The sequence below is a fragment of the Urocitellus parryii genome, chromosome 12 (genome assembly GCF_045843805.1).
Source record: "Urocitellus parryii isolate mUroPar1 chromosome 12, mUroPar1.hap1, whole genome shotgun sequence".
Taxonomy (NCBI): domain Eukaryota; kingdom Metazoa; phylum Chordata; class Mammalia; order Rodentia; family Sciuridae; genus Urocitellus; species Urocitellus parryii.
This window is the reverse complement of record NC_135542.1, coordinates 69,988,611-70,003,696: the sequence shown is the minus strand read 5'-3', so window position 1 is coordinate 70,003,696 and position 15,086 is coordinate 69,988,611. Positions and strand designations below refer to the sequence as shown.

The 15,086-nt window shown below is 34.2% G+C and overlaps 1 protein-coding gene across 2 annotated transcripts in view; it reads right to left on the bottom strand.

Moving 5' to 3' along the window:
- The window catches only part of Gtf2a1l (general transcription factor IIA subunit 1 like), a 58,898-nt gene extending 44,915 nt beyond the window's left edge, over positions 1 to 13,983 (bottom strand). The window contains exons 1-3 of one of the 2 annotated variants that reach the window (XM_026385729.2): positions 13,963 to 13,983; positions 11,532 to 11,633; positions 11,146 to 11,269 (exon numbers count right to left, since the gene is read on the bottom strand). In XM_026385729.2, the coding sequence (XP_026241514.2) occupies positions 11,146 to 11,269; positions 11,532 to 11,633; positions 13,963 to 13,983 (247 nt within the window). The remainder of the gene's footprint in view (positions 1 to 11,145; positions 11,270 to 11,531; positions 11,634 to 13,962) is intronic. The other variant, XM_026385730.2, reaches the window with a different exon arrangement.
- Positions 13,984 to 15,086: the final 1,103 nt, after the last annotated feature.

Genomic DNA, 15,086 nt, shown 5'->3' with positions numbered 1-15,086 from the left:
CCCAAAAAACTCCATCAGAAAGCTTCTAGAACTCATAAATAAATTCAGCAAAGTAGCAGGTTATAAAATTAACACCCATAAATCAGTTGCATTCCTATACACCAATGACAAATCAGCTCAAAGACAAATCAGGAATGCTATCCCTTTAACAAAAGCCTCAATAAAATAAAATATTTGGGAATGAATCTAACAAGTAAGGTGAAATACCTCTACAATGAAAACTACAGAACACTAAAGAAAGAAAGTGAAGAAGAGCTCAGAAGATGGAAAGATATCCCACGTTCTTGTATAGGCAGAATTAATATTGTCAAAATGGCCATACTACTAAAAGCACTCTACAAACTTAATGTAATTACTATAAAAATTCCAATGACATTCTTCATAGAAATAGAAAAAGAAGTCGTGAAATAGAAAAAGAAAAGCATACATTTGGAAAAATAAGAGGCCCAGAATAGTCAAAGCAATCCTTAGAAAAGTGATGCAGAAGGCATCACAATACCAGACTTTAAATTATACTACAGAGCTATAGAAACAAAAACAGCACAGTATTGGCACAAAAAACATAAATGAAGACCAGTGGAACAGATTAGAAGACACAGAGTCATACCTATATAAATACAACTATCCATTGGGAAGAAAAAGTAATTTTTTTAAGTGGCATATTTCTATGAAACTATAGTATTGATCAAAAATATGTAACTTGACATAAATCCATTCTAAATTTTATAGATTCAAATAAGTTTCAATTCATTTCATTAAAAGTTATTTATGGTACTTCAGCTATGTTAGCAAGCACAGCTACACCACTTTAGGAACAAACAAATGAAAATACTTTGTAATGAAACCACTATGACTGATAAGAAAAATAGAATAAATTATCCAAAGTGAAACCCTTAATTTGTACAATTAATATGGCTCAATAATTTTAATTTTAAGATTCTATTTATAAAAGGAAAAGAACAAATTCTTAGGAGAATTGCAACGCAACCTACATTAAAGCCACAATCCCATACATCTTTCCTTTATTATCTGCCAATTTTCTATGCTGACTATTGCTTTGTTTCTAATGCATCCAAAAGGTGGTCCAACTGGCTGTAAATGTAATCTATCATTAAAAAATTATGTATAAAGCCCAGCACAGTTGCTCACACCTATAATCCCAGCAGCTCAGGAGGCTGAGGCAGGAGGATCATTAGTTCAAAGCTAGCCTCAGTAACTTAGCAAGGCCCTAAGTAACTTAGCTCAGTAACTTAGCAAGACCCTGTCTCTAAATCAAATATTTTTTAAAAAAGGGCTTAGGATATGGTTCAATGGTAAAGTGCCCCTGAGTTCAATCTCCATTACCATATATGTATATGTATATGTGTATGTATATGTATAAAGACCAAGTAATAACCACAATAGAAGTATCTCAGTTATCAATGTAACCATAAACCTTAAATGCTCAAGGTTCACCTAGCTGAATGTAATTATTAGAATAACATTTTGCTTCTTCTTTAATAAAAAGTACTTCTTAGCATGTTTATAAAGTTACATATATATCAGTGTAATGCTGATTATGGCCTGCCTGTTTTTCACATACTGCAATAAGGAAAACTCCCCCATTCTGATGGTAGAAAGGCTTCTTCACATACAACAAAAAGCTCAGAAGAGCAAACTAACCATTCTTCCCACGTTCAGACAACAGAATTGAGGCTACAGATTGATGGTTAATGAGCCACAGAATTATTTTTATCCTCTGTTCATCTATGGCTTTGCTTATTAACAGGCATTCTTTCAGAAAAGCTAAATTAGAAAGAATCGGAGTGGCAGGAACACAATGGCATTAGTCTTAATTAGCTGAAGTGAGCAAAGCTTACGCAGCTACAGCTTAAGTCATAGCCTGAGAGGAAACAAAAATCTGTTAATGCACTGTCTGAAGCAATTAAATGAGTTTCTTGAGGAAAAATAGCAACAATCCTCCTCTTTTAAATACCTTGTAATAAATCCTACAGGATAATTCTCTATCTTTAAGGAAATCAAGCAGGGTTATAAGAGAGCTTTCAAAGTTTCTTTGTGACATCAGAATAAAAGCACTGAACTAAATTGTATAATGAAGTTTCATGCAGTTCCTACCTAACTAAATTCAATACTAAATTCACAAGTTATATGTACCATTTATATACATTTACAAGTTGTACACACCATTAAACATACCTGAAACATATTTTTTAACATTCAGAATTATTTTAATAACTAAGTAAATTTTAACTAAATGTTTTCACTCAAACTATGTCATAATTTCAGATTTTTCATATATATGCTCTAGAAATTATTATTATCATTTATATTATTATTATTACTGGGGATTGAACCCAAGGGTGTTTTACTACTGAGCCACATTCTCAGTCCTTTTTTATATTTGATTTTGAGACAGAGTCTTGTTAAATTCCCTATGCTGGACTCAAACTTATGATTCTCTTACCTCAGCCTTCCAAGTTGCTGAGATAATAGGCATGTGCCAACTCACCCAGCTTAGAAATATTAATTTCAAAATGAATAAATTTTAAAATATAGCAATAATTCAATTCCATAAACATAATTTTAAAATTCTGAAATGTGATAATTTGGCATAGAACAAATTTCCCAGACATGAGTGACATTCGCATCTATAAGTGTACTTTTTCCCACCATCAAAAATTCTAGTAGTTTCACAATTCTTACTTCTATTGTTTTGGAGTTTTTTTCGGTGAATTTTTTAATTTGTTTGTTTGTTTGTTTGTTTATTTTGGTACCAGGGATTGAACCCAGGGGCACTTCACCACTGAGCCACATCCCTCTCCCCTTTTATTTTGTTTTATTTTAAGACAGATTCTCACTAAGTCCTTAAACCCCACTAAGCTGCTGAGGCTTGCTTTGAACTTGCAATCCTCCTGAGTCACTGGAATTACGGGCATGCATCACCTCACCTGGCCTTACTTCTGTTTGAATCATTTCAAAACTTAATATGCAAGTCACATTATTCAAAAACTGCAGACTGATCAGTTCTTGAGACTAATCATAAGCACATGGAATTCTGATGACTAAACTGAACATTCCACCCCTCATATCACCTAAAGAACAAATCAATCACATTGCTGAAATTTCCACCAGACCTAAGTTTGAGAACAATTTGAAATATTACTTATACCTATTGTTTAAGTGTTTTAGTGCTCAAATCCCCCAGAAACTTGTGTTCCTGTTCTTCCCTTCTCTTACTCCCACAAAGACTGGTGTTTTCATTGAAAAAAAAAAAACACTGTGATATGAAAACCAAACAACAGAAGCCAATTTAAAGTCCCCTAAAAAAATGGATAGGATGACTGCACATTCCAGTTTGCCCAGGATAGTCCCAGTTTACACCTGTTATTCTGAGATAATTATTAGTAGATTCCCATTTCTCTCTCAAAAATGGACTATAAATTATATATGTGTATACACAAACACACACACTCTGTAAGTACAGAGCTGCAGATCTCAGAGTATAATGTGCAAACCCCTGGGGGTCCCAAGTTCCCATTCAGGGTGTTCAAAACTGTTTATAATAAGACAACATATGCCTTTTTCATTTTTCATTAACTACAGTCTGTACTGTTATGTTGACATTTGTATTAAAGACACAAAAGCAGTGATGGGTAAAACTGCAGGGACCTCAGCATGAAGTAAGGCAGCAGCACCATGCCTTATAAAGTCATTGTGCTCTCCAGTGTCACTCAGAAGGGAGGGCAGAGGGAAAGAGTAAAAGGAAGGAGAAGAAAGATCAGACAAAAATCAGCAGCACCAACACCAAAACTGTTCCACTTAAGAAAGTCCTGTGATGACCTAAGGATTATTAATTATAGTGAATTTTACCCAGAAAGTATGCTTCCTTTTAATATTTTATGGTAAGATAAAAAGAAAACAAAAATTTCAGCAGCGTATGGAAGTGTAAAGATGTACAAGCAAAAGCATTTATGCTCTTATTTAAGTGGAGAGTTGACCTAGCCTCTTTTTTCAAGGAACATCATTTTAAATGGAAAGAATGACAGAAACTGTTTTATTGCATCCGGGTATTTAGCAAACTCTCAAAAATGAACTAAGCATTTGCTTCAAAAAAACAAACTAATGTCTTTATACATGTACTTTGGGTAATGATATCCACTCCATTCCACTGTCTTTCCTACCCCATTCCCCCTCTTTTTCCCTCCCACCCCTTTGCCCTATCTAGTGTTCATCTATTCCTCCAATGCTCAATATCCTTGTATCAGAGAAAACATTTGGCACTTGGTTTTTTGAGATTGGCTAACTTCATTTAGCATTATATTCTCCAACTCCATCCATTTACCTGCAAATGCCATGATTTTATTATCTTTTAATGCTGAATAATATTTCATTGTGTATATATGCCACATTTTCTGTATCCATTCATCTACTAAAGGGCATCTAGGTTGCTTCTACAATTTAGTTATTGTGAACTGTGCTGCTATAAACATTAACATGGCTGTGAAAACATAAATGGTGTAACTCTACTTTGTGTATGGCCAGAGATATGAAAAATTGTGCTCTAGATGGGTAATATGAATTGTAGTGCATTCTGCTGTCATATATAACAAATTAGAATAAATTTAAAAATTTTTTAAAAACAAACTAATGGTATTTTCCAATGATAAAATTCAAGCTTTCGAGCAAAACTTAGAATGTATCACCTATTATATTATATCTATCACAGTAGATGAGATGTGGAGTGATAATAATGAGTATAATTTTTTTTTGTACCAGGGATTGAACTGAGGAGCACTCAATCACCGAGAGCCACATCCCCAGCCTTATTTTGTATTTTATTCAGAGACAGGGTCTCACTGAGTTGCTTAGCACCTTGCTATTACTGAGGCTGGCTTTGAACTCGTGATCCTCCTGCCTCAAACTCCAGAGCTGCTGGGATTACAGGCGTGCACCACTGTGCCCAGCCATTTTTTTAACCTTATATAATGAACAATGTTTCAACTGTATAATGCAGTGAAACAATATTTTCTAAATAATCAACATACATCACAAAATTACAGGAGTGAAGAGGCATTTAAAGTGCAAGATAGGTACACCAACATAAACTCTAATGTAACATTCTAAAAAATTCCTTGATTTAGGTTCAGATTCCACCTAAACTTTACTGTAGTATCAAATTATCTGAAAATGCTACCAAAAAAAAGCCCTTTTCCAATTACATATCTGTGAAAAGCTAAATTTTCTTCATGTGTTTTAACAATCACAACACAGTATAAGTTTGATTGTAGAAATAGATATTGAAAAGATAGAAGTAGTAATCTAAAACCTCCAACAGGACATGATGTTAAGGGAAATAATCCAAACATAGAAGAACAAATACTACATGTTCTTTCTCATATGTGGAAGCTAAAAACACTAGTCTGAGCCAGGCATGGTGGTGCAAGCTTGTAATCCCAGCCAAGGCAGGAAGATGTAAGTTTAAGGCCAGCCTGGGCAACTTAGTAGGAACCCATCTCAAAAATAAATAGTTAAAAAAAAAAGAGGGGGGAGGGGGATAAAACTCAGTGGTAAAACAGGCCTGGGTTCAATCTCCAGCATTGGGAGGGAAAAAAAAAAAGTTGATCTGAATGTAGAATACTGATATCTTTAGGTTGAGACAGCAGGTAGAAAAAGAGAGGGTATGAGATAATGGATACCAAAATACAATTAGATAGAACAATTCTAGTGTTCCACTATAGTGAGATGACTATAATTCACAATAATCTATTATATATTTTATGATAATCTAGGAGAAGCTCAAAAGCTCCAAACATAAAGAGACAAGGAAATTCAATGCTATTGCCCTAATTTGATTAGTATGTACCATGTATACATGTGCTAAATATCACACTGTACTCCATAAATATATACAATTATTACATGTCAGTCAAAAGTCTTTTTTTTAAAAAAAGTAAGTTAAAAATGTCCCAACAAAACAAAGCCCAGGACTAGATGGATTCTGGGATTGAATTCTACCAAACATTCAAAAAAAATTAATACCAATCCTTAAACTCTTTCAAAAAAGAGAACTAAAGGCAAACACAATTTACTAAGCCAACATTAGCTTGACACCAGAAGCAGAAAAAGACATTCTAAATAGAAAACCAGGGCTGAGGATATAGTTCAGTGGTTGAGTACTTGCCTAGCATATGTGAGGCCCTGGGTTTGATCCCCAGGAAAAGAAAGAAGAGAGAACCCCACAGCTAACATCAAAATCAATGGGGAGGCACTGGGGCTGGGGCTCAGTATAAAGCACTCGCCTAGCACATGTGAGGCACTGAGTTTGAACCTCAGCACCACATATAAACAAAATAAAAGTATTACGTCCACCTACAACTAAAAATATATTTTTAAAAAATCAACAGGGAAAAACTGAAAGCTTTCCCTTCAAGATCAAGCATAAAGAAAGAGTACCTACTCTTACCACCTCTCTTCAACACAGAAGTTCTACCCAGAGCAATCAGACAAGAAAAATAAATACAAGGCATACTAATCAGAAACAAAGAAGTAAAGTTATCTTTATTTGCAAAGCGCATGGTCCTGTATAGAGAGAACCCCAAAAAATACACACACACACAGAGTTAGAACTAATAAGTTCAATAAATTTGCAGGATATAAAAGCAACATAGAAAAATCAGTTACATATCTATATAAAATATCAATCAATCTAATAAAGAAATCAAGAAAATTATCCCATTTATGATAGCATCTAAAAATTAAAACAGGAAGAAATTTAATCAAGAAGGTAAAAGATATGTACCTCTATTCTGAAAACTAAAAGACAATGATGAAAAAAAATGAAGAAGAAACAAATGAAAAGATACTCCCTATTCATGGACTGAAGGAATTAATATTGTTAAAATATTGTTAGAATGTATAATGCTTCCCAAAGCAATTACAGATTCAGTTTCAATCGTTATCAAAATTTCATGGCATTATTCACAGAAATAGAAAAATGCTAAAATTCATAAGGAACTACAAAAAAAAACTCAAATAACCAAAGCAATTCATATACAGAAAAAGTTGGAGACATCATACTGCCTGATTTAAAAGTATAAAGCCAGGCACAGCCACATATGCCTATAGTCCCAGTTACTCAGGAGGCTGAGGCAGAAGGATTGCTTGAGTTCAGGAGTTCACAGCCAGCCTGGACAACACAGTGAGATCCTATCTCAAAAACAAACGAACAAAATAACATTACAAAGCTATTAGTAATCAAAACAGTAGAGTACTAATACAAAAATACTTAGAAACTAGAAATCAATCCAAATGTATATGGTTAACTAATTTTTAACAAGGGCTATAAGAGGACACAATAGGGAAAAAACAGTCTCTTTAATAAATGGTACTGGGAAAACTGGATTTTCACATGCAGTATAATAAAATTGGATAGCTTATACCATATATAAAAAAAATCAACTCAAAATTAATAAATGACCTAAAATTACACCTGAACCATAAAACTTCCAGAAGAGAATACTAAAAAAAAAAACCTCCCTGACACTAGACTTGGCAATGATTTTTTTTTAATACCACAACAAAAGTTAAGGCTACAAAACAAAAATAAATGGAACTACATCAAACTAAAAAGCTTCTGCACAACAAGAAAGAATCAAAATATAAAGGCAGATTGGGAGAATATACACACAAACCATACATCTGATAAAGTGCTAATATCCAAAATATATTAAAGAGTTTAGGCAATTAAAGAGTCAGCAGAAAATAACCCAACTAAAAAATGAGCAAAAGAACCTAGATAGATATTTTTCTAAAGAGAAAATAAAAATGACCAACAAGTATATGAAAAGGTGCTCAGCATCACTAAACATCATAGAAATGCCCATCAAAACTATGAGACATTACCTACACCTGTAAGGATGGCTATTATCAAAAAGATGAGAGATTATAAGTATTGGTGAAGATTCAGAGAAAAGGGAATCTTTGTGATTGTTGATGACAATACAGAATGATACAGCCACTGCAGAAAGCAGTACAGAGTTTCCTAAAGAAATTAATAATAGAACTACCATATAACCCAGCAAACCCTTCTTATGAATATATACCCAAAAGATATTAAATCACTACCTCATAAGTATCTGCACTTCCAAGTTCATTGCAGCATTATTCATAACAGCCAAGATGAAGTAATAACCAACATGTCCAATGATGGACAAATGGATCAAGAAAATGTAATTTATATACACAATGGATTATTGTTCAGCTTTCAAAAAGGAGATTCTGCCCTCTGTCACTCAATAAGGATGAAAATGGAAGACTTTATGCTATGTGGAATAAGGCAGACACAAAGAAAAAGGTACTACATGATCTCACTCATATGCAGAATCTTAAAAAAAAAAAGTCAAAAGTCAAATACAAAATGGTAGAGAATAAAACAGTGGTTATCAAGGGCAGGGGAGCATGGAATGGGAAAATGTAGGTCCAAGAACACAAAGCAACAGAAACACAAGATCAATAAGTCTAAAGATCAGATGTACAACATTATGAGGGTTTACTTAATATTGTACCATGCTCAGGATTTTTGCTATGAAAAGAGTAGACTTTAGGTACACTTGCCACAATTTTTAGAAATGGAAAACTACTAAGATGATAGATATATTAATTTACAGAATTATATAACCTTTTCACTATATATATTCACACGTATCTCAAAACATGGTGTTCACCTTAAATATACACATATTTAAATTTAAAAAGACATGAGTACTCAGTTGTCTTATATTAAAGCAGACATTAACAAAATTTGCAGAAAAGTAAAACAATGCCACCTTACTAAAAATTTTTATTGTAAAAAGTTATTTTTCATATATATAAACAATTGAATTTTTAAATAAATAAACCATTTTTTATTTCTTAGTTTTAATCCCAATCTTTTAATACATATTTACAATCCACATTTTAAAATGTTCCCTAGGGTCCTCAATTTTTAAGAATATAAAGGAGTCCTTTATAAATAATGTTGAGAACTAAAGATACAGGAAATTACTAAACAAATAAATAATGCAGTCAAAAATATGGTATAGCAAACAAGTTTTAAAGTGGAACAGAAAAAAAAGCAGATGACTTATTCAATTGTAGATTTAATTTGAACCTAGTATCAAAAGAAATGAAAAGATTGTAGAAGTTTAAGTTATTTTAATCAGGCTTTTAAAAGCATACCATGAGAAGATACAATTAAGAAGTACTCAAATTTTATGAGGCTATTTATTTCAAGAATCCTATTGTAGGGTACCAAGAAATGAAGACAGATAGGAACAAGGTCTATAATGCACTTTTAAAGGATACAGTAATTCCTCTTAAACCTCTTCATTATAAATCATGTAGAGGAGAATAAGGAGGAAAACTGTCTTATTTTAAATGTAATTATTTCTATTATTCTAACTCCTAAGACACAGAATAAGAATAGGTACAGAGTGAAAACTAGCTAGATATATTAGCTGCCAGACTATTTTGTGATTTAAATCACTGGTAATATTACCATCTTGCGGTAAAATGAAGTATTACAATTTTGAATGACAAAGAACCCCTAAGGGGTTCACTATGCTTTTGAAAAAAGACAGTGAAGTATTTTCAGCCTGCCTATCCACCACACCCTCACATCAACCCCAAGCAAAAAGAACCTCCAGAGTTCTTTAATTTAAAAAAATAGAGATTTAAAAAAAAGAATGTTAAACAGCTAAAGGAAATGTTCTGACACCATAAAGGTAAAAATGAAACCATAGTCAAAAACCCAATGATTGATGAAAACATTTCAGTGGTTCAACAATTACAACTGTCATGACTGGGAGACGTCCTGGGAAGGGATACTGGCCAAATTATATCGTTATATTGTGTACATGTAATATGTAACAACAAATCCCACCATTATATACAATAAAAAAGAAGAGAAAAAATCTATTATGACTAATACTTAAAGAAGAAAATTATATTTTGTAAGCACAGTATTAAATAAAACTTGTGTTTGGTAACTCGATTACTACTTTTTCATTTTTATAGGTTATAATTGCTGCCACACTTAAAGTCTCCCATTTTATAAGAGAAGAGTTCTAGCATCCTATTTTCTCTTCACCTTGGCCTATGTAATTTTCATGTGAATTTTCAAAAGCATGCAAGAACAATCTACTTATTATTGACAATCTAATCTGAATTCTACTCTCACGTCTTGCAAATACTACTCTATTGAATTTCAGCTAAACCAAATAAAATCTATTTACGTGTGTATATATATATCCCATGAGTAAGATAAAGATTATAAGAATCAGAACTGAAAAGACAGATAGGATAATATCAGTTTTACCATTTATTACTTAGTCTTTCCCAACTCCAATTGGCATATATAGTATAAACAAATATTTCCCTAAAAAGCAAAGGTCTAGATTCAATAAATTTGAGAATAAACATAAAATGCACATGGTCAATTTCTTGCCATTATTTTACATAATCAAAATAGTGAAGTAGCCTGAATAATCTCCATATTTTTTTCACTCTCCATTTTGCTTCCAATACAATAATTGATTACTAACAACAGACACAGAAAGTAAAAGGAACAAAAAGAATGTAAAGCATGCAAACACCTTTCCCACTTTCCCTCTGCTACTTCAGCAATAATGGCTAGATTACTTCTACTGGACCCAATCAAATTCTCTGAAACAACCCGCGTATGCTCCAAGCTCAAGAACTATATAACTTGCTTCTCTAAAACAAGGTTTTGTCACCTTTATGAATTTATTATTTTTTTAAAAACTAGTTTGAGGGCTGGGGTTGTGGCTCAATGGTAGGTGCTCGCCTAGCACACTTGAGGCACTGGGTTTGATCCTCAGCACCACATTAAAAAAAATGAAATAAAGATATTGTGTATCCACCTACAGCTAAAAAATTAAATATTCTTTTAAAAAACTAGTTTGAATAACCAGAATTTTCTTTCAATAATAACATGAAGTGATGATTTACACCATGTTCACTTAATGGAAATGATGTTGAGGTTTAAGTCATCTATACTTTAAGAACATTATCCTAATTAAAAAACATTATCAAAAGAGAATTCATTCTCAAGATGTAGAAAATACTAATTTAAAAACTTTATCCAACCTGTTGATGATTGCAATGTTTGATGCAAGCTGTGTGGCAACTGAAGGGTGAATAAAGGTGAATGGACGCTATTTCTGAAGAAGTCTTCTGTTGCTTTAGACTGCAAAACTTTGGTTTCCCAGAGCTGGAAAAAAAAAAATATATATATATATACATACATATACACACACATATATACACACACATATATACACACACATATATATGTATATATATATGCTTTTTAAAAATCGGATATTTACTTCTATTTTTAAAGTTTTAAAATGGAATTTTCGGCTGATGGTACAATGGTTAAGTACTAAACTATAATTGATGGGTTATAACTACAATTATCAGTTTTTATAAGTTGAAAACTACAAGAACAGAAACTTGTATTGTCCACAAACCTGTTTCAAGTCCTTTAAAACTTGTTCCTCTATACCTTCTTCAACAAATAGATCCCGCACTCCTTCAATTACATCTTCAATTACAGATCTGTAGAGTTTAGGCTACATAAAAGCAATTATTAAAGTTTTAAATTCTCAAGTTTGAATTACTTGCCTCTAAAAACATGTAGTATATACTTTCTAATCTTATAGTTTAAAAAAAAAAAAAGAAGCACTGGAAGGATTTTTACTAAGTACATGCCATTCCCAGTATATACTTAGCTTTTTATAAATTATGCTAGCTTCAAAGATTTAGTTCTAGCTGTAGCCCCCTTGTATCCCACCCCCATCTACAAGGCTGAACTACAAGAATACAATTGAGGTAATCTTATAAAGATAGATGATTATGTTACTTGACTCTGTGGCAGTATTTAACCTCCCCATTCCTTATAAAATGGAAATTAATTTAAGGCAGCTGGAAATTAAACTGTTTTCAATTTAACTTTTTCTCTAAGTAGCCACTATTAGTGAACTATTAGAGTTCACTATATTATTTCCATAAATGTAAATAAACTTCATGTCTTAACACTGGGGAAATCAAAACCTGTCCTACTTTCAAATCCCACAAACCAAAAAAAAGTGTGTATGCACACATGTGTGTGCACACACACACATATTCTGAACCCTTATCAAGTTAATAAACAACTGCACCAAAATGAATTTCCTAAACAAAAACTACAAAGGGCACTAACAACCTCACCCTTCTACAATGTGCATATTGTAGAGACATCCTGCAGTGTTTAGAGACATCCTAAAGTGTTTCCTAGTAAAAACATGCCATGAAATGAAATTAAGCAGATTCATACCCAGATTAAACATCATTTACATCAACACAACAATGAACATGTGCAATAAACTTAGTCCTTCAAAGCTATGTAAAGTGTGTTCCACCCGAGGTCTCCAATCCAAAATGGCAATTCTAAGTGCTGACAATACTGATCCAGTGGAAGTTCCACTGACAAGAAAAGGCAAACAGGAATTTAATTGAGTTGCTCTTGTCTCAAATTGCTTAATCAGGCCAAAATGAATACTGTGGCATTCTAGGATTACTTTTTCATACTTCCCATAAAATACTCTAAATACTCCTATAAACTCCAAGAGAAGCTAAATTCTAAAATAATCCTTCTAAAGATCCAGGGTAAGCCTATGAATAGGCCAATCAGTAACATTTAAATAATATGTTATTCACAAGCATATCCATTAAGGCTAAGTGCCCTTAGATTGGTTGCTTCTTCTAAAACAGTTTACCCTGATAAAGGCATTCTAAACGGGTGCTTCAGTGTTAATCCCAGCTAGTGTGATCACACTTAGAGCTAGAGGAAAAAACTCCTAGGGCTAAAAACATCTTTAAGATCTGCCCTCAGAGTATAACAGCAGCAGTCAAAAAGAAGCCATTAGACACAATTTTTCAAAAGCAAAATAGGTATTGAACGTAGTTTCTCTTCTAAGATTACATTTAGACTTCATACTGCTTTCCCTATCTACTATCTTTATTAAAACTATATATAATCCAGAAGTCCATCTTAACACCTGTGAAGGAAAACATGCACACCACCCTCTCCTTGGAGTTCACACTCAGGGAAATCATTTCACCCTGTAAACTTGTTTTCAAGTATAAGTGTTCTACATTTCTTAAAACAGTATCATAAAATGGATAGACACTAAAATAGCATGCCTCTAAAAATGGAACATTTAATTCTACTTATGTATACTTGGAATCATATTTGTCCCCTCCAAAAAAAAAAAAAAAATACCCCATCTGGATGAACACATTGTCTTTCAGGAAATGTGAAGTCTATTGATAATAAAGATGAATTCTTTTTTTCTTTAATTTAGGTTTTTAAGATTGATGGAGAGTCTCACAAGTGCCAGTCAGCCTGTGAATTCTGTGAGATTCAGGTACTCTTCGAGGACACAAAGGCAATGTCTGAAGGTTGAACACTTCAGCGCGAAAGGGGCTAGAGAATGGGAAAAGGAAGACGATGGGGTGACAAGCCATTTCGCATTACCTGTTATTTCATGTTAGTAAATAACAGCTTGAATCGACAATGCCCGTAGCAAAATTAAAAATTAGACTACAAGTGAGCTTAGGAATTTTTAAACATACAGAAAATCCGCAAGGCAGAGGGTGAGTTCCACCTCTAAACACGTTCCAACCCTAACCTAGACAACCTCAGCTTGGAGGAGGAGGACATCACTTCTTCCGGTTGGGCCAGGCCCGACTTCCGGCCAAACCACTGGCCCTCGTCAGCTTCCTCAACACAGAAGTGAGGAACAGGGTTTATGAAAGTGTATGGCTTATCACTGATGACTAAAGGGTGTGCAGGGTTCAACTGCTGTGAACCCGGTGTCCTAGGCCGATCCCATGCGCAGAGCCTGCGGCCCTCCTTACCACTGGGTTGACGCAGGCCATGAAAGCGGCTCCAGCGGTCCCTTCGCGCCTGCGCAGCACGGGATGTACCGCCCAGGGGCGCGCGGGCTGGTTTTGAACGGCGAGGCGAGAACGTTGCCACGCAACCTCGGAAAACGCCAAGGGCGGGGCAGGGAAGAAGCTAAGCTCCGTGAGTGGAGCAGGGTTGACTGCAAGCGCTGCCTCTTCAAAGGAGAGGTTGGCTTGCCTGAGGAAGGACAGCTAAAATGAATGAATGGTTAGGTCGGGCCTTACCATCTTTAGGCTGTTCCCAAGACTCCAAAGGGCCTTTATTTCCTCTGTGAAATAAAGACCAAGAAAATAGGGACAATGCAGTGGTAGATCCCAGTTCCACTTGAGCTTTGAAGGAAGGGTGTGGCAAGAGATAAGAAGGGAGTTTAGTGATATCTGCTTTTACCAATTTTCATTCCTACCCCTAAACCCAGCTGAACTCCATATTGTTATTTTAAAATATAGCGAGAGCCATCAAGAGAATGGGCAGCAGCAACATCACCTGGGAACCTATTTAAAATGCAAATGATCCAAGTCCATCTAACACCCACTCAATCAGAAACTGGAGGGAGGGGCCCAGCATTCTGTAATTTTAACGTGCTTTCTGGGTGGTTTTAATGGACATTCAAATGAGACCCACTGTCTTCAGAGTCTCAACTTTGGTATACATTAAAATCATGTGAGGAGCTTTAAAAAAAAAAAAAAAAAGTCTGGTGCCTACACCTCACCCCAGAGTATCTGATTCTAAAATGCAACCCACTTGGAGAACCACTGTTTGAAGTCAGGTACCCAGTGGCATCCAGTCTCCTTTTTCTCAAGCAGAGGTCACTATCTTTTGACCTGCAATCATTTTCTCCATCTTCCGAAAGATTGAGCATATCATAAGGGGTATAGCTTACCTAGTTAAATGTAAATGTAAGCACAGACAACCTGGAGGGCTAAAAAAAGGAAGAAGTCATCGATTGCCACCACTCTACCTTTTAAACAGTCTTTCTAGCCTGAAGATAAGCCTTGACTTAACCAGATGGTTATTTGATGATTAAAAATCCTATTAGGTTTAAAAATTGGCTGTTTATTTATATTTATCTGTAAAT